The sequence below is a fragment of the Pelodiscus sinensis genome, chromosome 11 (assembly GCF_052426305.1).
Source record: "Pelodiscus sinensis isolate ZL-2025 chromosome 11, ASM5242630v1, whole genome shotgun sequence".
Taxonomy (NCBI): Eukaryota; Metazoa; Chordata; order Testudines; family Trionychidae; genus Pelodiscus; species Pelodiscus sinensis.
Window position 1 is genome coordinate 12,483,042 of NC_143062.1, and position 27,443 is coordinate 12,510,484.

Consider the following 27,443-nt stretch of genomic DNA (forward strand, 5'->3'; position numbering starts at 1 on the left):
GTGGATGCATTGGAGAGGTCCCAGCAGGGCAACCAAAATGATTAGAGGGCTGGAGAACATGACCTATGAGGGGAGACTGAGGGATTTGGGTTTGTTTAGTCTGCAGAAGAGAAGAGTGAGGGGGGGATTTGATAGCAGCCTTCAACTTCCTGAAGGGAGGTTCCAAAGAGGATGGAGAGAGGCTGTTCACAGTAGTGATGGATGGCAGAACAAGGAGCAATGGTCTCAAGTTACAGTGGGGGAGGTCTAGGTTGGATATTAGGAAAAGCTATTTCCCTATGAGGGTGGTGAAGCACTGGAATGGGTTACCTAGGGAGGTGGTGGAATCTCCAGCCCTAGAGGTTTTTAAGTCTCGGCTTGACAAAGCCCTGTCCGGGTTGATTTAGTTGGGATTGGTCCTACCTCGGGCAGGGCACTGGACTTGATGACCTCCAGAGGTCTCTTCTAGCTCTAGGATTCTATGATCTGGAAAGCTAGAAACTATGCTTAATTTGGCAACAAAATTGGCCTGGTACCTCCATCCCTTATCTCATTTTGTGGTCACTTTGGGGGTTCTCTCAGGGTCTACTATGCTGGTTATCTGTGCAGAACTGGGGCAACACACACACAGCTAACAGTTATCAACATTCAACAATGTATCAGTGAGGATGAAACTAAAACTAATAGTACAAGAACACGACCGAGTAAACCCTTAAAAAATTACATCTTAATTTCAAATAATTGTTCCTGAAAACAAAAAAAAGTTTAGTTGTTTAATACAGAGGCAGATAACTTCAGCCAAATCACTCTTGGGCAGTGCTCAACAGTTCCTCCATTTTCAGGAAGCAAACAAGCAGCATGTATGAAGAGAGTCTTCACTTACCTCTTGTTCCAGCTGAAACCAAAGCATTTCAGGTGCAGACTTATCTGGTCTTGAAGTGATATACATGTACAGTGCAAGAAGGAGACAGGTGTCTGAAATTATATTTATATTATTTCATTAAGTTCTCTATTATGTGATAAGTTTGTTGATACAAAGATCTTTTTTTCCAGTAAGAATGGACAGTCCACTGGTTGAGATGCTCATGAGATTTGGATTCAATTTCTGGGCAACCCTGGACAAATCACTTATTCTCTCAGTATTTCATTGTGTGTAAAATGGGAGATAGCACTTTCCTACCTAATGTGAGTGTTGTGAGGGTAAAGACAGCATGGTGAAGGGACCATAAATACTTAGAAAAATTAAAATGTTGGAATAAGTCCTAGAACTTTTAGCTAAGCAATGAGACTGACAGTAGTTCCAACTTCACTGTGGAGGTAAGGAGTTGGCTCTCTCCATTCTTTTATGCCCATTCACAGAGCAAGAAAATTTAAGGCATAGGACCAGAGACCAAAAGAGCACACATGTGTATAAAGAATGGAATACATATAGGACTACAAATCTCCAAAAAAACCCAGTTACCTTTTACAATACATTATAAAAAAAAAAAAAAAAAAGCACCACAATTGTTCAACAGTTTCTGGGGGTCAGTTACATAGAGGTTTATTTATCAGGACCAATAAACAGGGTCTAATGACTAGGGTAAGTGTTTAGACAGTTTTTGTTTTTTGGTGTTTTTTTGGTAAGTATATACACAGAAACCACAACAAACTATACATAAACTTCTCTTGATGTGTTAACCATTTGCTACCCAATATTAACCTAATTCTTGAAGCATTTGATTGTATATAAATATGAATAGTTAAACATATTATTTGTATTACACGGATTACAAAAAAAAAAATGTATAAAAATTCCATTTTGTTTTAAATCTTATTCTGATATTCTTTAACGGACAAATAAACTGAAGAAAAAAAAAAGGAGTAAGATAAAGAACAAAAACTTTAGAGGATGGAAAGTGGAGACAAGAAGGAGCATACACATTTAATAGAACCATTCAGATACTTCCAGGAAAGCATTCCTTATCTAAGAATTTGGGAAGTGAAAGGTGGATGTATTTCTATTACAGTATAACATTCCTGCTATCATGGTCAGGTTTATGTCATCTGTTGCTTTTTGGGATTTCCATTTTTGTAGCACTAGTCATAGTTAGTGCTCTGCTAAACCAAGTTTTTCATTTTTATTCCAGAGACCAGCTCTGTCCTGTAAAGTCACGTGCCAATTAGAGGAAATTTGATTTTTACTTCTCAATAGCACTTTTACATATTAGCCTAACATCTTGAATGTACACCTGAAAAGTAGTGAGGAGAAGTCCATGTGGTTTTTAAAATACAGGTTGAACCTCTCTAGTCCAGAACTCTTTGGTCTAGAAACATCCGCAGTCCAGAATTATTTTAGTTAGATAGAGGTCTGCTTTTCATGGGTGTGGCCAAGTTTCCCGTGGCTCCATAAAGTTTGTTACAGCCTCCAGTCCTGGTTCTCCGTGTTCTGTTATTTAGCTCTAATTTACCCCTTGCAGCCCAGAAAGCAGTGGAAGTGTTGGCAATGCTGCTAGATATATTAACTTTCCATGGTCCAGAAAATTTCTCTGGTTCAGAACTGGTCATGTCCCAAGGGTGCTGGACTAGAGAGATTCAACCTGTATCACATTGTTTAAAATTAGCATCAGCTGGCCAGTTCTCAGGTAATATTGCATAATTAGCTTTTCTGAGTTAGTAACTGGAGCAAAAAACTTATGTATAAAAATACTTCAATTTTCAACTCATCTTCATAAATAGGATGTTTAAGAAGTATAATGATTAGTAATTTCACTCCTACCTGAGTGACAACAAAATTGAGCAGCTAGTTTCTGGTGATGAATAAGCATGGCCAAGAGTCGCACGGTCAGATGGACAGCAGACAAAGGTATCTCAGGACACACAACGTGAAGCAGAGTATGGCTACTTAGCAAGTGCCAAAAGCTTTTAAAAGGAAACCAGAGTTAGGAATTTGTAAAATGACGATTTTGGGCAGCAAATCATTTTATTTAGGATTTTAAACACTGATGTAGACATGATGATCTAGTTCATATATGCTGCACGTGACAGACTATAGCTACACAAAACATAGGTCTACTACACAGCTATTCCTCCAACTTAGGAGAAAAACTATTGTTAGAAGGAGACCACTCAAAGTAAATATACTCAGCCACATTTTCAAAGGATCCTCTAATTCATCCTCTAAAAACAAACCTGCAATTATGCACACAATCACTTCCAGGCCCAAATCTCATTTAGAAGTATACTACATTATTTAAGAACTAGGATTTTGTTCCCAAAGCAATGCAAAGAGTCAACATTTTGAACATATTTACCAAGTGACTCTGATAATGTAACAGAACACGTTTAAGGGGAATTGTGACTATGACAAAAGCTTGAAAAATTTTCACTTGACAGTGGCAAATGAGAACTTGCCTCTGAGGGTAACCACAGCTGTGAAGTGTAAGCATAGCAGAACTAGTTCAGTTTTACTGCTGGTGGGCACCTATAATGTTCATGAGTAAAAGAGTCTCAGAGGGGTAGCTGTGTCAGTCTCTACCTGCAAAAACAAGGAGTCCTGTGGCACCTTAGAAACTAACAGATTTATCTGTTAGACTCTAAGGTGCCACAGGATTCCTGTTTGTTCATTAGTAGAAAAGGCACTGGTGTCATCCACAGTTGCTATTAGAAGTAACAATAGAGAGAAGTCTGTGATCACCTCATGCACATAAATATTGCTGTCATCCATGTGCATCACAATTTTGAAGAGGAAAATAGGAATTGTTTGGGAATGCAAACTAAAAGGGATGGAAAAAATTGTAAAACATTCTCAAGCTTGTCTTACCTTATTAGTAACTCGGCTGTTGAATTCTCAGCTAGTTTCACCAAAACCTTCAGGCTTTGATTCATGATACCGACTTTCTGGGAACCTGTTGCTGATGAAGACAAAGCTAATAGCTGAATCAACTTTTTGAACAAAGAAGGCTGGGATTGGTCATTATTAGCAGCATCTTGAGTTTCTACAGTTAAGTCTTGTGGTCTTGAATTTTCTTTTTTATCGTCAGACTGATTATTGCACATCGTATTCTTTTCCATCTTAGACACTCTTTTCATTTCTGAAGATAGTAATGTATAAACAACATCCCAGCTGTAATATACCAAGTAATAAAGAACACCTAGAGATGTAATTGTAGTCTCTTCCAGAGTAGATCTAAAATCCTCTGTAGCGGATATTATACTTGAATTAGTTCTAGAGGAACTAACTGATTGGTCTTCAGAAGGACTATTTCTTGACTTTGCCCACAACTGTAGAGCTTGACAGTATGCACTGATATGATATTCCACTAGTGGCAGAAGATGCACTGCGCCTGGGATCTTAAAGCGTTTAAGAAGGAATAATCCTTGCTCACTTTCTGCCAGGTCTCCCTCAGATGAGCCTTCATCCAGAGCAATCAAATTCAATCCTGTTATTGCAAGTTTTTGAACCTCTCTTAAAGCAGCAAGAGAAGAAGCTCCATCCTGAGAATAAGATGTCCTGAGGCTAGATATTCCTGTAGATCCTCTAGTCAAAAACAAAATGAAATTGTTCAAAACATGCAATGTACCAAAGACAGCAAAATAGCCAAGCATATCTTTTGATCTTCTGGTTATTCATGAAAAAATAATTGCATTAAGATGTCCAATTTCAAAATAAGACAGTTAAATCACCATTGTATGCACATGTGGGAGAAAGACCACCACTAGAGCACTCTTCCCTACCATGCAAGCAGCATAACTTGCCAGCTGACCTTACCGTTAGTCCTCTGGGTAGTTACTGCTGGAAGGCCATTTTTTCCATTGTCTCAGGTCAGCTACTTGATGAATAAACGCAAATCTGGCTTATTTAAATTGCAAAACAGAAAATATATTGTGAAAGTCTCCTTACTCCTACACTACTTAAGGATGCAAATGATAAAAAACAGTAGATGTATGCCTAAATTTTGACAGCGGCACTGATACTTGAGGCATTTCCCCCCCACACACACAGATTATGTGAGAAGTTAGCCTGTACATTTTTTATAATTGTATCTATTGCACTTTTTTCAAGTATGGTAAATGTTCACTAGATACATTATTTAGCACAATTGCCAGCAAAGCTGAATAAAATTAAATGGATGCATTAGTCGTACTTTTAAAGCCCTGTAGAACCTCAAAGTTACGAGCATGTTGGGAACAGAGATTATTCATAACTCTGAACAAAAACACAAAAACAAAAAAGTTCCAGTTGTCCTACAAAAGTTCACAAATGAACATTAATTAAAGCTTTGACACTTTACTGTGTAGAACAAAAGTGCTACTTTCCCTGCTCCCCGCCCCACTGTACTGTGTAGAACAAAAGTGCTACTTTCCCTTCCCCCTGCCCTACTGTATTTTACATTTAACACAGTACTGTACAGGCAGTCCCCGGGTTACGTACAAGATAGGGACTGTAGGTTTGTTCTTAAGTTGAATTTGTATGTAAGTCAGAACTGGTACATATTGTAGGGGAAACTCTAGCCAAACATTTCTCCAGAGCTCAGTTTTATTCTCCCACACCTCACTTCCCTCAGTCCTTTATTCTCAAGCTGAGGTGTCTGCTGAGAAAAGCCACTCCGCGTCTCCCTGGTCTGCTGGGGGGGGCGCTAGCTTCGCGTCTCCCTGGTCTGCTGGGAGGAAGCAGCTACTGCGGGGTTGCCTCACCCCGTTTGTAAGTAGGGATCCGATGTAAGTCGGATCCATGTAACCCGGGGACTGCCTGTACTCGCTTTTGGGGGGGGGGGGGGGGAGGAGAAGAGAACTGGTTTCTGCTGCTGCTTGATTAGGTACTTCTAGTTTCTAAATGAGGTGTGTGGTTGACTGGTCAGTTCCTAACTCTATGGTTCTACTGTACTTCCTGTCCCAGGTTTGTCCTGACCAGATGATGCATTCAAATGGCATGACATGATCATATTTCTTTCTTCAGAACAATTGGGAGTGGCCAAAAGAATGGATGCTAATGTATCATGGAACATGAACTTTCATACAAGCATTCACATGGTTTCAGCCACTACAGTATTTCAATTGTACAAAAACTGCAGAGCCTTAGAAAAAGCAATGCATGAATGAAGGGAACATGGAAATAACTTCTTAAAAGGAAAAAGGAAGTTTACATCCCTAGTCAAAACTATTTTAAACTTATTGTTTCACCCACTTCTAGTTGGTTAACTGGTTAGTGGGGCATCCGGACCCACCACAGGCAGGAGTGGCACTGAAGCAGCTCGTCTGCAGTAGGCAGGGAGCTGCTCCAGCCCCACCAGTTAACCTTAACCAGTAAGCCTCACTCATTAAGGGCGAGTCTTACTGGTTAAACCTTCACATCCCTAGTTTGAACAAATACACAAATTCCCAGTACAAGAAACAAGAAAGCTAGGGACTAGCATACTGAAGACAACTTGGCTTGGAACACTATATTTGTGGAGAGACACAGCAGTGTTATTTATGTAGCAAGATATCCAAGATAAAGATACTTTAGCAGCTAATGAAAATATAGGACAAACTGATTTCTATATACAATTTTACAGAGTGATGAAAAACCAAAGAATTAAATACTATTTCTCTCTCAAGACATGGCCCCAAAACACAACTGGATCTAAAATTATCAGTCCTTTCATATCCAGAAATACAATACAAATTATCAGTGTTTCAAAGATCAGAGATTCAACACAAACTACTCCACTTAGGAAGAAACAATCATTTTTACACATACAGAATGGAAAGTGACTGTTTAGGAAGGAGTACTGCTGAAAGGGATTTAGGGGTCACAGTGGACCACAAGCTAAATGTGAGTCAACAGTGTGACGCTGTTGCAAAATAAAAAGGAAACATGATTCTTGGATTCATTAACAGGAGTGTTGTGAGCAAGAACTGAGAAATCATTCTTCCGTTCTACTCTGTGCTGATTAGGCCCAAATTGGAGTATTATGTCCAGTTCTGGACAACACATCAAAAAAAGATAGGGAGAAATTGAAAGAGGTCCAAAGAAGAGCAACAAAAATGATTAAAGGTCTAGAAAACATGACCTATGAGGGAAGACTGAAAGAACTGGGTTGGTTTTAATTTAGAAGAGAGAATACTGAGAGGGGACATGATAACGGTTTTCAAGTATCTAAAACAGTGTTATAAGGAGGAAGGAGAAAAATTGTTCTCCTTGGCCTCTGAGGATAGGACAAGAAGCAATGGGCATAAATTGCAGCAAGGATGGTTTAGGTTTGAAATTAGGAAAAACTTCCTATCAAAGTGATTAAACACTAGAATAAATTCCCTAGGGAGGTTGTGCAATCTCCATCACTAGAGATATTTAGGAGCAGATTGGATAGACATCTATCAAGGATGGTCCTGCCGTGAGGGCAGAGGTCTGGACTTGATGATCTATCGAGGTCCAGTTCTAACATTTTATGATAAGAATTACTGTAGATCCTTTAAAGTTGGAAATGTTTAGGCCACCATCAGGGCCTTGTCAAACTGGTGATCCATTTAAGGAAATTTCTGATGGTGAAATTAAATGATCTCTTATAACATCTGCAGTTTTATAGTGTTGTAATTAGAGGGATCCTGGCCCCAAAAAGAAGTTGATGTGTGTGTGTGCAGTGTTATTGTGGAGGAGGGGGGATTGCAGTACTGCTACCCTTATTTCTGTGCTGCTGCTGCAGTGGCTGCTGGCTCAGAGCCCCACTCTGAAGGCAGGGCTATTGCCAATAGCTGGAAGGATGGCATGGTAGGATATTGCCATCCTTATTTCTGTGCTGCTTCCAGCAGAGCTGGGACCTGCATCAGCAGCTGCTATTCTGCATCCACCCAGACCTTAAGGAAACAGCACAGAAGTGAAGGTAACATGGTAGGGCATGGCCACCCTTAATTCTGTACTGCTGCAGGTGGAATGCTGACTTCAGAGCTGGGCACCTGGCCGGTGCCTGCTCTCTGGCTGACCAGTTCTGAAGGCAGTGCAGAAGTAATATAACAACCTTTAAAATGACCTTGCAACCCCCTTGCAATTCTTTTAGGTCAGGACCCACAATTTAAGAAACAGTGGTCTCCCCTGTAAAACTCTTGTAGAGTATAGGATAAACACACATAGATTTCACTGGGGGAGACCAGATTTCAATGCCTTGTTCCATAGTGAGGCCTCTGGACTTTGAATCCAGGGTTCTGAGTTCAAATCTCAGTGGGACATTTAGTTGACTGGATAGCGATGATGTCTCTAGTCTCTGTTTGTCCGAAGCCGGGCATGGATGGCAGGGGTGAGATCACTTGATAATTCCCTGTCCCGTTCATTCCCTCTGTGGGCCCCTAGCATTGGCCACTGTCGTAAGACAGGATACGAGGCTAAATGGACCTTTGGTCTCACCCAGTATGGCCATTTTTACGTTCACAATCTGTGACGTGTTTTTCATGGCTGCCAATTTGGTAGGGACCTAATAATCAAGTACTTACATGGTATCCAGTTATAGTATTAAGATTTTAGAATTTATATAACTGCTTTGCCAGTTGCAATGCAAAGGCAGCTTTTAAGATCATTACCTCCATTACAAGCTATATTGCTTAGAAGTATTATTTGACAAGAAGACATCTGAATAATTTAATCAAGGAAAACATTTGCAAAGTACAAAGCCCCACAAATATCACAGCAATATCTAGAGATTGTGAGCAAACATTTTTGGTGAGACAATCCTGTGTGTTCCTTTGGCTTAATTATCCTATAACAAAAGACAAATAATTTTGACACATCAAGTGAAAAAAGCAATTAAACAGAAAGGAGCAAAACAATCTTGTAAAACATGCTGCAAGGCCTATGCACTTAGGATTTTGCACCACATTCATATTTAAAAAAACCAAACTTTATATATACTATAAATGTACTCCCAGTAAAGAGCACAATTTATCTCTCAACAAAAATTGTTAACTATTAGGGCTGTAGAACAATTTAAAAAATTAATCACGATTGATCGTGCTGTTAAATAATAAGACTACTCCAGCTGACCCCAGGCTCTGCGTTGCGCTACCCTTTGAAATGCCACTGTAGTGTTTGAAAGGGGCAACATCGCGGGAGCTTGGGATCAGCTGTGCAGCGCTGCCTCTTTGAAATGCTGCCATGGTGGTGTTTCAAAGGGCGATGCTGCACAGAGCTCAGGGTTGGGTGGGGACTCCAGCTGATCCCAGGCTCCGCTTGCACTGCCACTTTGAAACACCGTGTGAAATGCCTGCGATTAACATGTGTTAATTTTAACACATTAATTCTGCCTTGCATTAATCGCAGGCATTAATGTGTGTTACTTAACAGCCCTATTAACTATAAAAACCTGGTAATATTAAAACTTACGTGTTGAAAAAGCTAGGCTGCAAGACCGACCCAGGTAGTACTTCAGAATTACTACTAAGAAGATGACAGAGTCCTAATAATGAGCCACGAACAATAGGCTGTTTCATCAGTGCATTTAGTAAGATAGAACCTGCAAAGATATACAAAACCCTTAGGATGTTCTTTTCTATTCATTGGAACATGAAACAGACTCCAAGACAAGGAAACTAAACGTCACAATATACTGTATTCAGGATACATCTAACAAAAATTTGAATTTAAAAATCTAAAATAATTTTACCTCAATTAAGTCTCCAAACATGAATTAAAATGTTTTATGTCAATAGTTATCACCATATCTATAGATTCTCTATTGCAGTGGTCCCCAACCATTTGACGGCACCAGGGGGCGTGGCCGTTCGCCTGCCGGGCACCAGAGGGCGGGGACACTCGCGCACCAGGGGGCGGGGCCACATATATGCCACACCTCCATTAGCCATGTGCCTGGGGCCGGTGCCCCCCATAGCCACGCGCCCGGGGCCAGCGCTCCCCATGCGCTGCGTGCCCAGAGCGCGGGCGGCCACTTCGCCGCACTCCTGGGGTCAGCACCCCCCCCCACATAGCCGTGCACCTGGGGTCAGCACCCCCCCACATAGCCACGTGCCCGGGGCCGGAGCTCCCCATGCGCCACGCACCCAGAGCACAGGCGGCCACTTCGCCATGCTTCCGGGGCCGGCACTCACCGTGCGCCATGCGCCCGAGGCCGGCTCTGGCACAGCACATGCGCCATGTGTCCAGGGCCAGGCTAGCTTCGAGCACTTGGCGGGCGCACACAAATGCCCCCACGAGCGCCATGGCGCCCATGGGCGCCGTGTTGGGAACCACTGCTCTATTGCATCTCAATTTAGTAAAATTCCTTAACCAAAGACCTATTTTATCTAGTTACTCATTTGATCCTCAGGACAAATATTCGAAAGCCATACTAGGTGTTAACAGGTATCATATGACCCTGCCCTGAGAATAAGGATTGTGTACTGGTAGCTTCCTAGTTTTGAAAGCTTACAGATGCTGCTATAGTCTTACTAATGTATTTGTATTACTTCCATCCTCCCCCATCAACATTCTCCTCTTTTCTACATCTGCTTACAGTGAAAAGCAAGCACAGAATCAATTGGAGTCAAAGAAAAAGGCAACCACTGAAATTCTTCAACCCATATCTTTCCATATCTATGCCAATGTGAAGGTTTTTTGAGGAAGGTTATATCAATATAGAACAATATCTCCCTACAAGTTCTAATTTAAGATTCCCATCAATAGTGAAAGCAACGGAAGAATTATCCCATCATCATCATCTTTTTGAACAACAACATTGTAACTGTCTAGCTAATAAGAATAATGTTGCTTAATAGAAACATACCCCACCGCTCTTAGGTCATGGGTTCCCAAACGACCCAGCCCCCCCAGTCAATCCCTTGCTATTTTTGTTTTTTGGCCCTGGTCAGTCCCTTTTTTTTCTTGCTCAACAAGTTTTGCTGCTGGGGGGGGGGGGGGGGGAGGAAGAGCCAGAAAAGGAGGGTTTCTCAAAAAAAAAAAAAAAAAATTCAAAAAGAGGGCGTGATGCCAAAAAGTTTGGGAACCACTGTCTTAGGTGGTACCAGACTCGGAAGTGATCTCATTTCTGAATTAAGAGAATGGGGTTACCTTGAGTGTTTTGTCTTAGAACACCACTGTGAAACACATTGCTCTTCATCACATCTTGCTTCACAAGTTCAGTTTCAAGACAGGGGGCCTTACGGCCTGAAACAAAAAGGTACAATGATGCAAATAGTCAAAACAGCTCCTTATATATGCAATACTGTATAATCAATATGCATATTCAAACAAATAGCAGTTGTGAAAGCATTAAATAGGCATGTGGAGAAAAGTTATTATGAATGATCTGAATTAAGGCAAAGAAGTGTGCCAAACAAAGCATCAAGAGTTAATGCAGATGTAGCAGCATTAATTCATCCTTCTGCATTAGAGGGTGAGAAAAGTCAACAGAAAAAGATGGTCTTTGTTCTATAGTCTAGGATTTTAGTTCAGCATCACTATTCTACAATGATTTTGTTTTAAGTTAGCGGACAGTCAATATATTCAGAGGCAGTCCTCAACAATACTTAACACATTCATAGTTCTTTCAACTTGAGGATATCAAAGTGCTTTACTATATTACCAGTGGCAACTCAAACTCACTGCCCAGAGTTACAATTGAGACAAAAACCTTAGCTAGATTAAAAAAGGGTATTGGCCATTTATATGTGAAAATATTGAGTGTTGTCATAGTAATTGCTAAAAACCCAGTACTTTGAAATGGATGTGTAAGTATTTATACTTTTGCTATTGTACTTTCTTCTAAAGTACAATAAAGTTTCTTGTACTTTTCTAAAGTAGCTGGTACTGGTAGTTGTTGGGAGACAGGATACTGGACTAGATAGACAAATGCTCTGATTCAGTTGTTCCTATGAAGATTAGTTTGGCCGTTGGCATGTTTGAGCGTTATCATTTCCTAGCATTAACCTGACTCTCACTCTACCATGCATGCATTACTTCACTTCACACCCCCATATTCAATTCTTTGCCTTCCCAGCTTCAAATTGCCTTTTCAAGCATTCATTACTTATCTGCATCATTTGAAAGTGTTTCTTTTTAAGAGATAGGTGAGCTATTATCCCCCCCTTTTGGCAGACTTTTACCATACTAACAACCTTCCAAAAGAGACAAAGGTTTAGTCATTGTTCAGGACCTGATCCTGCAAACCTTGCTCACAAAGAGTCCAATGAATACAGGTTGAACCTCTATAGTCTGGCATCCTCGGGACCTAACCGACACTGAAACAAAGAACTTGCCAAACCATGAGAAATTTGCCTAGCAGCATAATGAACACTTCTACTGCTTACTGCGCTCTTAGACATTTAGGGGTAAATTAGAGTTAACAGCACAGAGAATCAGGACCGGTGACTATAAGTAAACTTTATGGGGCCATGGGAAACTTGGCCACAACCATGGTAAGTGGACATCCAGCTAACTAAAATCATGCTAGACCACAGATGTTGTGGGCCGGAATGCCAGACTGGAGAGGTTCAACCTGTAATTTCACTTTATTTCATTGGAGAGAATCTTGCACAGTGAGGTGTCTCAGGGTATGTCTATACAGCAGTGTTATTTCGGAAGAATGTAACAAAGAGCGTGTCTATACAGCAAGCCATTATTTTGAAATAATGTCAAGCTGGAGGACTTCTTACTCTGACTCCTGTAACCTTATTTCACAAGGAACAGTGTTCTTTCTTCAACTTCCTGCTGTGTAGACAGCACCAAAAATTGAATTAAGCTGTTTCAACTTCAGCTACGCAATTGACGTAGGTGAAGTTGCGTAGCTTAATTCAACTTTTGCTCTGACTTGTGCTCTCAAAGTCAGGTCCTCCAATAGTCACATACTCTTCCTGTGTTCAGCAACTGAAACAAATAATTTTATTAAATGGTATTTAATCCCCCAAAATCCATGTAGAAGTAGTAATTGTGTAAAAAGACTTTCAAATCCTTCAATGGAGAGTAAATAAATAGAATACATACTTCCTTTCCTTTTTGAAAGGAAAGATCAGGGCATTGAATGACAAGTGGTAGTAATTCAAAAAAATTGAGACAGACACAGATATGTTAAATAAGGTAACTATTCAAGAACTTGCTTTTGTTGGCAAGAAACAGAAAGTGTGTTTTTTTTAAAAAGCTAAAACACCTAGACCAGAAAACAGTCACTTCTATTTTGAAATGCATGTATTCATATTGCATAGAACTATTACTGCAAACAGAAGTTTCATAGTTGACATGGTCCAGAGACTGTACATGAGGGTTAAAGCAAAATATCAGCTATAGGGTATTAATACAAGTAACTGCAAAGGAGAAGAGAGTGTAAAGCAAGAGCATAGTGCTGTGGTAACTGAAGGCAAACCCTACTAACTGTTCAGACACACACAAGACAGGACAAACACAAGCGAAAACAATAAATTCAAAGTTTTACATCTAGCTACATTTTGGATATTATAAAAACAGCACCTTACCCTCCTTGTTGAAAGAGGTCTCAGCAGGCAGGTTTGCCGCAGAACACACTTTAACACACATGTCAGCGCTGAAAGTCTCTTTTGTAGGGAAAGATCTTCTTAGACTGGAAGAACATCCTTTCAATTTTGCAGTTCCCGAGAGATGCTTCTTAGGGCTAAAAGATTAGATCAAAAGCTTGGATAAAGTACTATTTTCACTGTGCTCTTTTTTGAATGTTAAGAAGCATCAGACTTTTTTTAAAAATACACATTTAAAAGTATCCAATAATTCTGATGTGTCAAAGATACTGCATTACACACTAATTACTCCAAGAACAACATTCACATTCACATTTTGAAATGTTTAACAGCTTTGTGAAATAACTTCTATGATTTCATAAACACACATATATACTACCTTTTCACCAGTATCTGCAGTATTGTTAGTACCACATTTACACTTGAATCACTTAACTAGCTAGGATATGATCCATCTGAAAATAAACATAGCTTTTCAGGCCATGCAAAATGCAGATGTTGGCTGCACAAGTCAAACTTATTTGGTGGGGGAAAGGGTCAGCTTACTGCAGGTCAACAAGGAAAAAAAATTTTAAACAGGCACAGTGGAGCAGGAGAGCATCTTTTTCTGTGCTTCTGGCTATGGAACCACTGTCTCAATGTTTGTGCTGTATGGGCGCACAGCATTCAAATTAGAGTATCTACTCAATCAGTTCCAAGAAGTAAAACATTTGGCTACTGGTCCAGCCCTCAATTTAACAAAAAAATCAACCCAACCAACAACTTTAAAAACCCAGTCTACAAGTATCTGTGACTAGTGACAAGTGGGGCAGAACAAATAAAACAAAAAACAAACCCCCCAAAAAGAGGAACAGGACACCACGCTAGGTGAAAGCAGCAAGGAGTCCTGTGGCACCATATAGACTAACCAAAGCATTGGAGCATAAGCTTTTATGGGCAGATTCAGACTAACACAGCTACCCCCTGATACTCAACACCATGATATACAAGTATAAGTATATGCTAATCTATAAAGGTGCTACAGAACTACTCATTGTTCCATACATGAAATAATTCACATTTGAATTTTCTGTATTCCAAATCTATTTGGTACCTGGCATTTGTAATTGATGGAGTAACAGGCTTAGTTCTTTCACAGTTCTCAAGTTTTGCTCTCAATTCATTCATTTCAGCATCTTTAAACTGCAACTCTGACTGCAATGACTGTAACTGAAAAAGGGATGCAAGTGAGGAATTTTGCACTAAACTGGAAGAGTAACATAGAAATAGAGGGTTGGCAGGAAGATCGACACATCATCTGGTCCATTCCACCTCCTGCCTCCCTCCTTCCCATGGCTGTGGCAGAATTAAATATACTTATTTAAACTTCTGTCAGGATGATCTATGTTCTTAAATATCTTCAATAATTGGGACATCCAGTGTAAATTTGTTAACCTTTGGTCCATGACTTGAACTCAGATCAGGAATAATCATTTTAACTTAGAAAGAGTTAAAATGTTTCCTAAATTAGTGTATATAAAAACTAACACTAATGGTGCAGGACCATTCATTTAAGTTTTAACACTAATACAGATAGGAGAATAAGCAAAGAAACAAATGTTTCAAAAATGGGCTTAGCAATAACTCCAATTCCTATTTAGCCTGACCCATACTGGTAGCAGTTAGCATAAGGTCAGATTTGGAATAATAAAGGTTCACATTGATAAGTGGTCTTGGTGAGAATATTTAACAATATATATTGTGGATATACTGCCTAGAGACCAAAAAGGTTTTATTTAGCCAGGCTTCTTTAGCCAAACTGCATACAGAGCTTTCTACCGGGGCAAATATTTACAATAGCTGTCTCAAAAATTACTAACATGAATGGCAAAACACACAAACCCAAACTACCTTTTTGGAGAACTCCTTTTCTTTTTCACTTAGTATCTGCTCTTTTTCCTTTTCCAGCAGAATGTATGATTTTCTCTGTTCTTCCATAGTGCACTCCATCTGCAGCATTGAATCCCGCAAAATTTTAATTTCTCCATTTTTTACAAGGATTTCATCCTGTATTTCTTTCAGCTGTAAACAGAACATGCCTTTAACAAAGTGTGGATTTATATCACTGACACTATGAATTCAATACAGCCAAAAACAGAAGTCACAATTTGGCCAAGAGCTCTTCGCCCAAGGAGTAAGCTGACTTGTTTGTTAAACAGACTGGCCATCTACAGATCCAGATATCACAAAACCCAGGTGATTAAAGATACCTTCAGCTGGACCTAAGCCAAAAGTCAACTAAAACAGCCACAAAAAATGGACATAGCAAGTCGTACACCAAGAGAATTGTGGGGCGGGGGAAAAGGGGGGAGATAAAATTAACCTTTTGCTTAACTTCTTCGTGTTGTACTTGCAGTACTTCAAATCCAAATGTGTCTTTAACTCTAATATCTTCAGTGCCATTTCCTGGTGAAAACAGGAAACAGATATTAAGTCCACTTTGAAACGTAAGAAGTTAATCATATTTCAAATATTATTCATCATATATTTATACTTATAATAATATTTTATTTGTAAACGTCAGTAAATATCACTTTCACCATACACATGCAAACCAATGAATATATTTGCAAAAATCAGGATATAGACAGGGAAAGGGAAAAAATGTTTGGGAACTGAGTTTGATTTAAGCATATCAAGTTTTTAATAGTTTGACAGGTGATGTTGACAGTTTGTGTTTTAACCGTTACAAGGGTTTAATTACTGAAATGTCGTCATCTACTATCATTAAATAATTGTCTGACCTCATACCTAAGTTTTAACAATTGTGGGAAACCATAACAGATTTTAAAGCATTTCTTCAATTTTTATCAATGCTGTTTAAAGGTATACAACAAATTAAAAACGGAGTATTAATATTTTTGCATGGGGATGTAAAATCTTGTTTAATTGGTTAACTGGTTAAAAGTAGTTTTTCACTAGCTAATGGGGGGCAGACAAGGGCTGCCCCCTCCCGAGCCTGGGGAGGGGACCAGTGGAACTGGAGCAGCCTTCTGCCTGTGGCCGGGAGAGGGGCTGCTCCCGGGTACCAATTAAACACTGCGGCTATGTCTACACTACATCCCTTTTTCGTAAAAGGGATGTAAATTAGACATATCGCAATTGCTAATGAAGCATGGATTTAAATCTCCCCCGCTTCATTAGCATAAAAATGGCTGCCGCTTTTTTTCCCCCCCCGCACGGAGCTTTGACAGAAAAAAGCACCAGTCTAGATGCTGATCTTGTGAAAATAAAGCCTTTTCCAAAAGATCCCTTATTTCATAGAGAGATAAGGGATCTTTTGGAAAAGGCTTTATTTTTCCGAAAGATCCGTGTCTAGACTGGCAATTTTTCCCAACAAAGCTCCGTGCAGAAAAAAAAGCGGCAGCCATTTTTATGCTAATGAAGCAGGAGATATTTAAATCCCTGCTTCATGAGCAATTGCGATACGTCTAATTTACATCCCTTTTACAAAAAAGATGTAGCCTGCATGAATAACAATTCAGTAGGCACTTCTATTTGTTTTAAGTTTGTAGAAGATTCTTTTCCTCTTATCCCATTTTCACACACACCACAGATTTTAAGCCAAATTTAAGGATGCGTCTACACAATACCCTAAACTCGAAATAAAATATGCAATTTGCGCTATGCAAATTGCATATCTTATTTCAAAATTTGGCTCATGTACACAGCACCAACTTTCAAAATAATGTGCTATTTTGAGACATCCCTTAACTCTCATGGATGCTGAAACAGCATGCCCATTATCTCAAAAACCACACGGAGATAATGAGACACGGAGTAGCTATTTCAAGATACCTCATGCAGCGCAGACGTACCTTAAAGTGTCCTTTAAGCACACACGTTATCACAGGTAAGCAAAAAGCTCAGAAAACCAAGTATTGTCAAATGCCCACCCAGCTAATTTTAAACTGGAATAAGTCTGAGCTCTGAATTTTAGAGTACAGACTGAACCTCTCTAGTTCAGCACCCTGGGGACCTTACCAGTGAGGAACCAGAGAAGTTGCCAAACAGGAGACCAATATTGTCTAGCAGCATTACCAACACTTTCACTGCTTACTGGGTTCTTATACATTTAGGAGTAAATTAGAGCACAGAGTCAGGACTGGCAGCTGTAAACAAACTTTAGGGGCCACAGGAAACTTGGCCACACTCATGGTAAGTGGACATCCAGCTAAATAAATCATGCCAGACCACAGATATTGCTAGACCAGTGAATGCCATAATAGAGAGATTCAACCTGTAGCTCCATGCACCACCACCGGATTTTGCCCACAAAACAGAAGCCTCAGAGTTAAGGATCTATTTAGCTTTTATAACTTCAAACATTGATCGGTTAAGGCTAGACTCCTAAAAAATTAAAACACATGCTCTTTTTTCCATTACAGCTTAATAGGATTCAATTGGTGAGCACTCATACTAGAGTACATTTTTAAAGGTGCTATATAACTATGCAAATAGCACCAATGAAATATAGCCACCAGACAAATGGCACATTCAGCATACTGTCTGGGAGGGGGGAAAATATCAGTGAGAGAGAATATTTTGGTCAGGACACAGGCAAACTTCTACTCACAAAAATGCTATGGGACCTTCCACATGCTGGCTGAAGAGTCAGGAATATTCTTATCTGAAAAACTTCAGACATAACAGAGTCACACAAAATTCAATTTACCTACTCTGAAAGGATTCAGAGCTCATTTAAACCTGGCTAGGATTTAAAAGGGATGTTCTAGGGAAGTGAGGTATTTTGTAATCAATGCTCAGACCACCAATAGATTCTCATTAATACAAAGGTTATAAAATAGTGGTGCACATAACAGATTTTTTTTTTTTTTTTTTTGGTGAAAACAAAAGTTACTGATCAGCATTTACAAGGAGTAGAGGATCCCACTCATTTAGAAGATTCAAGATAGTTATATGATATTATGAACAGGTCACCTTCCCTTCTCTCCTAAGGGGAAGTTTAAAAGTCACTTATAAGTATGACAGATATTACACAACCACATATGTAGCCTAGTAGTTAGAATTGATGTCTGGGAAGCCAGATCTCCTGCTTTCTAATTCCATTTCTGCCCACAGCTTGTCCTCAAGCAAGCTACTTCACTTCATTGTGCCTCAGTTTAATCATCTGCATGCGATTCAAAGGCATTGTGACACTAAGTTAAAGCTTGCTAATTAGTTTACATTCTTAAGATAAGGCACTACACACGTAAAAAAAAGATAGATTACTGTCATTTCAAAGTATGATCTTTCCAAATGATCACTTTCATATACTTGGAGCACAACTTCTGGCTACTTCTTACTTAATGCTATTTTATGACACGTAGTTATACTATATGGCAAATTCTATAACTTGTTCTTTAAGACATGTTGTCAGATGTACATACCAACTCTGAATGTTGATGGTTAAGTTATCCAGAAGCTAAGATTTGCCTGATAATTAAAACATTTTTTCCAATAATCCTAGTAATTCAAGATAGCGTCAAGAACCTAAGTGAACATTTCAGCAACAATGAAATTTACTTTTGGGTTGAGCTTAGATAATCTAGTCAAAAAAGTTAATTATTTTATACATTTTTCTAGGAAGTTTAGCATTTCAAACCTCAGATCTGGAGCATAAGGAGGCACTAAGCCATTCAAATCCCCAGCTATACTCCCCTATTCCAGAATACACATACCGAACTGGTCTTTCCTTCTTTTTTCAGCACTAGAGGGAATACTCCATAGTTCAATATTCACAGACTTTTGATTAGCGTTACTCGGAGATAACAACGGTCTGGAATTCTGCTCAGGTTTCTGGATGCTATTTGAATCTAGATCTTGTGATAAAGCCTGTGAGGCAATTATGTCTATTTCTTCCAAGTCATCAGCTGTAAAGTCATCATTGTCTCCAAAATAATGTTCTGTTTGTTTGGACTTGGACTCAAAACCTTTGTAACGCTTGTTTGGTGGAAAGCCATCTCCGTGGTTCCCAATACATCCTCGACTAGTGGATTCTCGATAAACAGAAGATGAAGCCATACTCTGTGCCTGGTCCACACCATATAATATGGAGCTATTTCTCTTTTTATTCGCAAATAATGAGTTTATCGACATTGTGCAGAAAAATTTAACCTGTGAAACAAAATAAAGCATTTTAATCCTCAAAGAATCTTTTTCCAAATCAAATATATTCTACAAAATACAAACAATTGAACCTCTGAAGAAACATGTGCTAGCACACAATGATCAGGGTTCAAGAGTCTCTAATGCACTCCCTCACTAACTGACTGGAAAAGAGGACATGTGAACTCCAGAGCTTCCTATCCATTTCAAACGGGCTTTGGATCATTTAAATCAAAGCTTCGTGGTAACAGAAAAGAATGAAAGAAACAACTGTAGGTTTTTTTACAGCCATGAGAAAAACGTCATTCTACAGAATATTATTTAAGACCATAGAAATATAACAACAGGACTCCAAGAGGAGCAGATCTATGAATTGAAAGGGCAAAACGCTAGTGATGTTAGATAGCGTGTAACTGAATAGTCATGTTAAAACATCAAGTTTCAGCAGTTAAACAACTATTCAATAGTCTCCAGGGGTGGGACCAGCAGCCAGTGCGCTTGCGGCAGCCTACCCTGTCCCACTGCCACATACAGGCAGCAGTGGGGTGGGGGGGAAGGGCACAGGCAGCTCCGTGGAGCAGTGCTCAGGGGAAGCTGGCTCCTGCCTGCCCCAGAATGCCTGTAGTTGACAGGATTAACCAATAAGCCCAGGCTTATCAGTTAAATGTATAGTCGTTTACACGGTGACATCCCTACAAAATACCTTTTCAAAAACTGTTCTAGAGGAGGACAAAAAAGGAGATGTGCCCGTGTTCTTTCCATCCCTACATAAGAATACATGCCTTGAAATTATGTATTTCATGTTTTCCAAGAGAAGCACACATTATGATCTCAGATTCTAGGATCTCCTTGTTTAAGTCACACAAACCTAAAACTGTTAGAGTACACTTAAAAAGGGGAAAACATTTTTTGAAGTTGTATTAGAGTCTAGAGGACTGGTCACCAACCAGTAGATCGGGATCTACTGGTAGATCTTGGAGCCTGACAGGTGATCTTTACTGGTTTAGCCAAGAAGCTATCAGATGCTGGCACTTCAGCTGCCCCTCCTCCCACTGCCACGCACCTCTTGCCCTTGTTTCTCCCCCACCCCTTGCTGAGCAGGGCAGAGAAGGGGCACTGATGTCAGGGTGCCCCCACTCCCACCCTGTATTCTAACTCCACAGAATGGAGTGGGGGGGGGGCACAACAGGACTTGGGATGGGGTTTGCTGGCTGCTTTTGAGAGTGGTGCAGGGCCAGGGCAGGGGTGAACCTGCCTTAGCCTCACTGCATCACTTGTGAGTGTCCAACTGGAGCTTGCATCCTGAACCCGTCCCAGTAATAGACTCCCTCTTGCACGTCAAGCCCCTGCTCTTGCCCCAAGCCCTCCTAGACCCAAACTCCCTTACAGAGTCTGTACCCAGAACCACCTGCTGCACCCTCATCTCTGTGCCCCAGGCTCAGCTCAGAGCAACTTCAAATCACTTAACATTTCAAATCTCTCAAGCCAAGATCAGAGCCTGAACCCCAACCCTCTGCCTGTACCTGTTGAAAGGGAGGAAGGATGGAGGGAGGGAAGATGAAGTGGGCAGAGCCCTGGAGAAGGAGGCAGGGCAAGGGTATTTGGGTTTGAGATAGATCCTGGATTACACTTAAATTCAAAAAAGTAATCTTGTGCTTAAAAAGGCTGGAGATCACTGGTCTACAGCACTGTCAAAATTGCTAACATTTATAACAGCAAAAATTCTGATAACATCATTACAATTTTATTTTATTCCCTCTCGGTTAGAAAAGCAACAATGTGTTTATTACTCTGATCTTACAGATTACAAGACACCACAGATGCTTACTTTCTTGACAGTTGCCCCCTTTGAATTCAAGTACCCATACACCAGTGGCCACCAACTAGTTGAGTGCCATCAGCTTGTTGATCCTGGGGTCTCCCGGTTGATCACAATCTCTGGTAGTGGGACAGGGCAGCGGCAGCTAAGGCAGACCCATGCGGCAGATCCATTCCAGGAAGGAGCCAGCACCAGCCCCTGAACGGAGGGGGGAGGAGGAGAAAAGGGGAGGTGTGAGGGAGCAGGCGGCTCGCGAGGTTAAAGTGTTCCAGGGGGGTGGCCGCGTTAGTCCGGCTGCGGGGCAGGGAGGCGCACGGCTCCGCTCAGCTGGGCTACACAAAGCCCCGCGCGCAGGTAAAGCGCCACGCGGGGAGAAATCCACAAGCCACCGGTCAGCACACACGCGCCGCTTCTACTCGCGCCCAGGGCGCGGAGCAAACCCGGCCTCCGGCAGCTGCATGACCCGGCGGAGCCGCTCCGACGCGAGGCGCGCCACAGAGACACAGGCCGGCCCGACGCCCCCACAGGCCCGGGGCGCTGGACTCAAGGCCCCCCACTAGGGCGCGCCTACAGCGGCTCCCCCCGGCACGGCGGGACGCGGGCCCCGGCGAGAGGAGCTTTGCTCGGTGCCCGACGTGCCTGCGCGCTCGGTTCCGGCCCGCACCGACCTCGGGCGGCCCCGACCGGGGCAACGCAGCGCCCCGCGGGGAGGCAGGAGGATCCGTTACCCCGCTGACTCCTCCCGACAGGCGCGCGCCACCTCTGCCTTCTCAGGCCCTCCCGCCAGCGCCGCCCAATCAGAGCATCAGTATCCAGCCGGCGTCACTCGCTACGGCAGCCCGGAAGGATCAGCTAGACAGGGGCGTGGAGGGGCTGGATGTAAGAGTCTCAGCGATTGGCCAGCTGTGTAAGCTTGTCACTTATTGGCCACGTGCTCGCGATAAGGCCTAGAACCGCAGGCTTCCTTTGCTACCGGACTCGGGGCTAGCTGCGGAGTCTGGAGCCCGCTGTGTGGCGGGGTGACGGGGCTGGAGCCAGCAGGCGGCGCAAAGCCCCCCGCAGCGTGGCCTCTTAGCCTCCCCAAATTACGTAATGGCGTGTGACATCACGGCCTAGGCAAGGAACAGCAAGGTCCTGGAGGCCACATTTAAGCTGCTTGGAAAGAGACTGAAACCCAGGACCTCAATGGTGGGCTGGGTCTACCCGGCATGATCTCGCGCAAAAACTTGCTGCCTGTCTACACTGGGTGCAAGTTCTTGTGCAAGTAAACTGGCGTTTTAATGTGTGAAATCAGGGCTTCCTGCGCCAGAGCTCTGACGCGCCCGCTCAGGAATAAGTCCTTTTTGTGCAGCTGTTTTTGCGGAAAAGCGTCCTTGCCAATCTAGACGCTCTTTTCTGTTAAAAGCATTTCCGGAATATCATGCCAATCTAGACCCAGCCCTAATGTCATTACCTCACAGAAACTTCCCCTATTATAACCCCTATGTCATTACCTCACAGACACTAACCTTCCCCCCTCATCCCCACTGTGTTCTAAAATTTGATTTGTAAATTTCACATGCATTCATTTTTTTGATTGTATCACTTTGGTTTATATGGTTGTGCCGATTTTCTTCCACATATTGATCTGAGGAAGTGGATCTAGCCCACGAAAGCTTATCACCTAATGAACCATCTTGTTAGTCTTTAAAGCGCTGTTGCATAAATTGCTGGTTTCGTCCCCTTGGAGGCTAGTCTGATTTACCCCAAGAAGAGAGTCACACTTTCAGGCTGGGTCCAACTCAAGTTTATTGGTTGCAACCAAGGTACGGCTAAGGAACTCAATGTTCAAAGCAGAGCCGAACCTGAGTGTTGGCTAAGCATCCTTTTTATACTTTCTTTAACTTTCTTATCTAACTTGGCACGTCTTGATTTGTTACCTTAGCTTCGTGTTGCCGCGTTATTGGTTAGCATATTTCAACTCTATTCCATTCAGTAACAACCACCAGTATAGCTTACTTAAGCAATAGCAATTAGCAAATTTCCCTAACTCAAGTAATATGTGTAATCCAGTCCTTGAGAAATGGGTCTAAACGGCTAGTTCCCCTTTTTACTCCAGCTTCTAAAACATGCTCAATTAGCTAAATGATATGTGCTGTTTCAAGCTTAAGTAATGGAAGGGGGAAGAAGCACACATAGTCTTTACTATATTTTACTACAGCGCTACATAGTTCTGTCTTTTGTTTCATATTAATTTAGGGTGAGCTTAAAAAGGTTTTTAAAATTTACATTGCAAATGTAAAATTAGGTTAGAAATATGTTTCCCGGTGGGGGCCTTCTCTAGTTCAAAGAGTTAATATAATTTACTTATGTTTATATCACACTAAAGCAAGCTTGACTGTCCAAATATTGCTAGAATTTCTCTCTTTTAAAAAAAAAAATCTTTCTCATGCTTCTAAACAAATACTATGGCAAGCTTTTTAAATGATATTTGAATCCAAATTGCAGGGACATATTTATTACTCTCAGACCAAATAACAGATACCTTTATGGTAAATAAATCTTAAATCTCATTGTTGTGGGTTCATCTCTAGCTGATCCCAATATGTGCTTCTAAGGTGTGATTAATAGTTGGATGCAAGATGTTTCTCTCTTACAATGAAAACACTGTTTTCTTCATGGGCAGAGGGTGAGGGCCCAGCTGGGGCCCCCTTCCCGGAGCCAAGCCCTGCCCACCCTCAGCTCTATCTTTCCTGGCCACATGGAGGGCTGGAGCTGTCACTGTTCCAGCCCTCCATGCTGACTGGGGAGCAGGGCTGCCATACTATGGTCCAGCTTTCCCCTGCCACCAGGGAGCCAGGCTGCTGTACAGCAGCCCCAGCCTTCCTGTGTGGCTGGAGTAGGCTATTGTGGAAAGGCTGTGCCTTTCCTTGCCTACATTACCAGATGTCCATCATTTTCATCCCAACCTCTAGATAAAAATCAGATCAATCACCATAATTCTGATTTGAGTGTTTGTGGTAGGAAACCCAAAAATGACTGTAACTGTGATTCACTGTGGTCATTACCATAGATCCGTCAATGGCTATTAGCCAGGATAGGTAGGAATGGTGTCCCTAATCCAGGGGTCAGCAACCTTTCTGAAGTGGGGTGCCAAAAGTTAACCCTCCTCCCCTGGACCGTGCTGCTCTCTGGAGGAGAGGAGAGCCTCTCTCCACCATGCACCCCATGGACCTCCCTAGTCAACGGAAACCTTTCTGCGGACTGGCAGTTGCTAATGTAAATTCGGTTAATTACGTAATTACATCCCAGCCGGTTTGCTAGCGCAGCAGCTGGGGAGAACAGTTTAAATCACTAAGGCTGCGTCTACACTGGGCCACTTATTCCGGAAAAGCAGCCGCTTTTCCGGAATAAGCTGCGAGCTGTCTACATTGGCCCCTTGAATTTCCGGAAAAGCAGTGACGGTTTACTGTAAGAAATCAGCTGCTTTTCCGGAAAAACTATGCTGCTCCCGCTCGGGCAAAAGTCCTTTTTCTGGAAAAAACTGTTCCATTGTCAACTCTCCCCTCAGCACTGGCTCTGCCCTAGTGCGTTTGCCAGCGGCTGGGAATGGGCCCCGGGACGGGGCGGTCCCTGCTCTGGCCCCGCCCGCTGGGGTGCATCGCGCCGCGCGCTGGTCCCTCGCAGCCGAGCACTCCCCGGCTCGCGCCAGCTGCCGTGTCCCTGCGCAGGCGCGGAGCGGCCGGACAGCCCCTCCCCCACGCTAGCGCGCTCGCGCGAGGCGTCTGTTGAAACGCTTCTGAGGGTCCCGTCCCCAAGGGCTCTCAACGCCCGCCCCTCCCCCAACGCTCGGCGGGAAAGCCCAGCCCGCCGCTGTCCCAGCGGCTCGAGGTGCCTGGTCACACCCGTCCGCGGGCAGCAGCACAAGAGGAAGCCGCCAGAGCGCTCCGGATTCGGGGATTGAGCTCTCCCCGCGGGCACTGCCCCCTCTGCCCAACCAGCGCCTTCGGGTTAGCACCCCTCGCTGCCACTCCCGCTCATTCCCCCGCCAATCCCATTGCCGGAGCGCGAGTCTGGCCCCGCCCCTAAACAGTCTTTTGCTCGCTCTCTCTCCAGCCCCTCCTGCCACAGGGACACACAAACAGCGTTTCTGAGTCCGTCCAGTCAGGAGCGCGAGGTGCTCTCGGGTACCGCCCCACCTCGACTTCCCAGCCAATCCGGGAGCAGAGGCCGTTGGTGAGGCTTGGGGCTAAATTCTCTGTGACGCAGTGGATGCGGGGCGGTGCCATTGGCTCTGAGAGGCCCCGCCCCGCGGACACGGTCCCTCACTGTTTACTCCCGCTCCGTCCGCCGCGGCCGCTGTAGCAGCGACCAGTGGTGGCGGGGCCGGCCGCGCGTCCCGCACCGCCCCGCGGCTGAGCCCTGCGCTGAGGAGGCGGACAGCGGGGCGGGGGCCATGAAGACGGAGATCTCCACGGCCGCGGGCTTCATCACCCGCCTGCTGCGCACCCCCGGCGGCTTCGGCGACGAGCAGCTGCGCTGCTTCAGCGAGTCGCTGCAGGAGGCGCTGCGAGGTGCGGGGGCCCGAGCCGGGAGCGGCGGGGTCCGGAGCCCCTGAAGCGGCCCTGTGCCCCTCCCCCCGGGGACCGGAGCCGGCCCAGGCGGGCAGCCCCGCCCCGCCTCCCCGTCCGTGTCTCGGCCCCGCGGCGTTACCGGTCTCGTTCGGGCGCCTGGGACACTCCCCGGGCATTAGGCTCCCCTGGGAATCCCTCCCTGTGCCGCTGGGGGGGGGGGGGTTGTGCTGGGGCCTGCCCCGCCGTGCGAGCCGTAACGCGTCTCTCTCTCTTTGTTCCCTCGCACAGACCATTATAAGCACCACTGGTTTCCCCTGGTGCCCTCCAAGGGCTCAGGGTACCGATGCATTCGGATCAACCACAAGATGGACCCCTTGATAGGGAAGGCAGCCGGCACAATCGGACTGAGCCATGAGAGACTCTTCCAGCTCTTACCCAGTGAATTGACTCTTTGGGTTGACCCCTTTGAGGTGTCCTATAGAATAGGAGAAGATGGGTCTATCTGTGTTCTTTACGAAAGCCCCCCACCAGGTCTGAAGACTGCCAAAGCTCTGGAGAGTAGAAACAGCTGTAAAGAGGAGTGGAGAATTGGCAGATCGAGCCCTTCCAAGAATTACAACATGATGACAGTTTCTAGTTAAAAATTAACATTCCTTGTACAATGATGTATGTATGTATCCCAGTTTCATAATGAAGTTAGATGATGTAATTGAGATGTTGATTTTCACCCCACATAGCCATTAAAGTTGTAGTATTACTGCCAAGTTCTTTGTTGTGGCCAAGGGCTAATGTATAAGCAGTTCTTTAAACTGCATGTATTTTCTGGATTGTATACTGTAAATGAAATGTACAGTAAGCTCATTGTTCTACAGATATATATTTTGACAGAATACTTGGCTATTTGTAATAAAAAGAAAAGTAACTTAATTTTCTCTTCACAATGGATTTCAATTTATAATAACATTCCACAAGATTCTTGAACTTACTGAGCAATAACTTCTAGGGAAAACAACACAGCTTTAGCCTACTATAATAATAAATTTCTTGACTGATTTGCTTGTACAGACTTTTCTCAGGGTCATAAAAATACAGCTGCAAGGCAAAAAATGACAAATATAACTTTCCTACTAGCATGGAGAGGTCCTATCATGCCCAAGCAACTTTCAAAGAAGGAATGTGTTCCCTGTAAACTATTTTGGAGCAAAACAATATAGTAGAGACATAATCAAACAATTCTGTTTATCTGGCTTTCAATAAAATATATTAAATCTTGCAATGAACATAGTATTTTTTTTAAGTATGGTGCTTTCATTATGTTGGTTCACAGTGATTTGTTTTGATCTACAGAGTTTTTTCCCTGTCAGAACTGCTCATATACAAAAAAATTGGGAAGGTAAAACACGTCTGACTTAGTAAAGGACAGGGCTTTATGCTCCTGGATATTTGGTTTTTAAATCTGAAAAAAATAGTTTTCAATTAGCTATAATAGGAAAACAAACATCTTGAGTACAGAGTAAGAT

General features: G+C 42.8%; 2 protein-coding genes across 5 annotated transcripts in view; one reads left to right on the top strand and one right to left on the bottom strand.

Moving 5' to 3' along the window:
* ATRIP (ATR interacting protein) overlaps positions 1 to 22,193 on the bottom strand; it is a 38,612-nt gene extending 16,419 nt beyond the window's left edge. For 2 of the 4 annotated variants that reach the window (XM_089781080.1, XM_089781083.1), the window contains exons 1-12: positions 22,039 to 22,174; positions 21,380 to 21,568; positions 19,125 to 19,560; positions 15,767 to 15,849; positions 15,295 to 15,465; positions 14,498 to 14,613; positions 13,387 to 13,541; positions 10,991 to 11,086; positions 9,311 to 9,440; positions 3,782 to 4,498; positions 2,738 to 2,880; positions 863 to 954 (exon numbers count right to left, since the gene is read on the bottom strand). In XM_089781080.1, the coding sequence (XP_089637206.1) occupies positions 863 to 954; positions 2,738 to 2,880; positions 3,782 to 4,498; positions 9,311 to 9,440; positions 10,991 to 11,086; positions 13,387 to 13,541; positions 14,498 to 14,613; positions 15,295 to 15,465; positions 15,767 to 15,849; positions 19,125 to 19,542 (2,121 nt within the window). In that variant the 5' untranslated portion in view covers positions 19,543 to 19,560; positions 21,380 to 21,568; positions 22,039 to 22,174. Of the gene's footprint in view, positions 1 to 862; positions 955 to 2,737; positions 2,881 to 3,781; positions 4,499 to 9,310; positions 9,441 to 10,990; positions 11,087 to 13,386; positions 13,542 to 14,497; positions 14,614 to 15,294; positions 15,466 to 15,766; positions 15,850 to 19,124; positions 19,561 to 21,379 lie in introns of all 4 variants that reach the window. The other 2 variants (XM_089781082.1, XM_089781081.1) reach the window with 2 other exon arrangements.
* A 3,457-nt stretch (positions 22,194 to 25,650) lies between these two features.
* Positions 25,651 to 27,203, top strand: LOC142830959 (protein BTG1-like). Its single transcript, XM_075939344.2, has 2 exons — positions 25,651 to 25,923; positions 26,212 to 27,203. The coding sequence occupies exons 1-2, from the start codon at positions 25,806 to 25,808 to the stop codon at positions 26,562 to 26,564; spliced, it is 471 nt and encodes a 156-aa protein (XP_075795459.1). The 5' UTR covers positions 25,651 to 25,805; the 3' UTR covers positions 26,565 to 27,203.
* Positions 27,204 to 27,443: the final 240 nt, after the last annotated feature.

What these genes read in the sequence shown, in the direction of transcription:
- LOC142830959 (XM_075939344.2), top strand. Translation starts at nt 25,806, where the DNA reads ATGAAGACGGAGATCTCCACGGCCGCGGGCTTCATCACCCGCCTGCTG. An exon ending in GCTGCAGGAGGCGCTGCGAG is followed by an intron (nt 25,924 to 26,211) that starts GTGCGGGGGCCC and finishes TCCCTCGCACAG; the next exon opens with ACCATTATAAGCACCACTGG.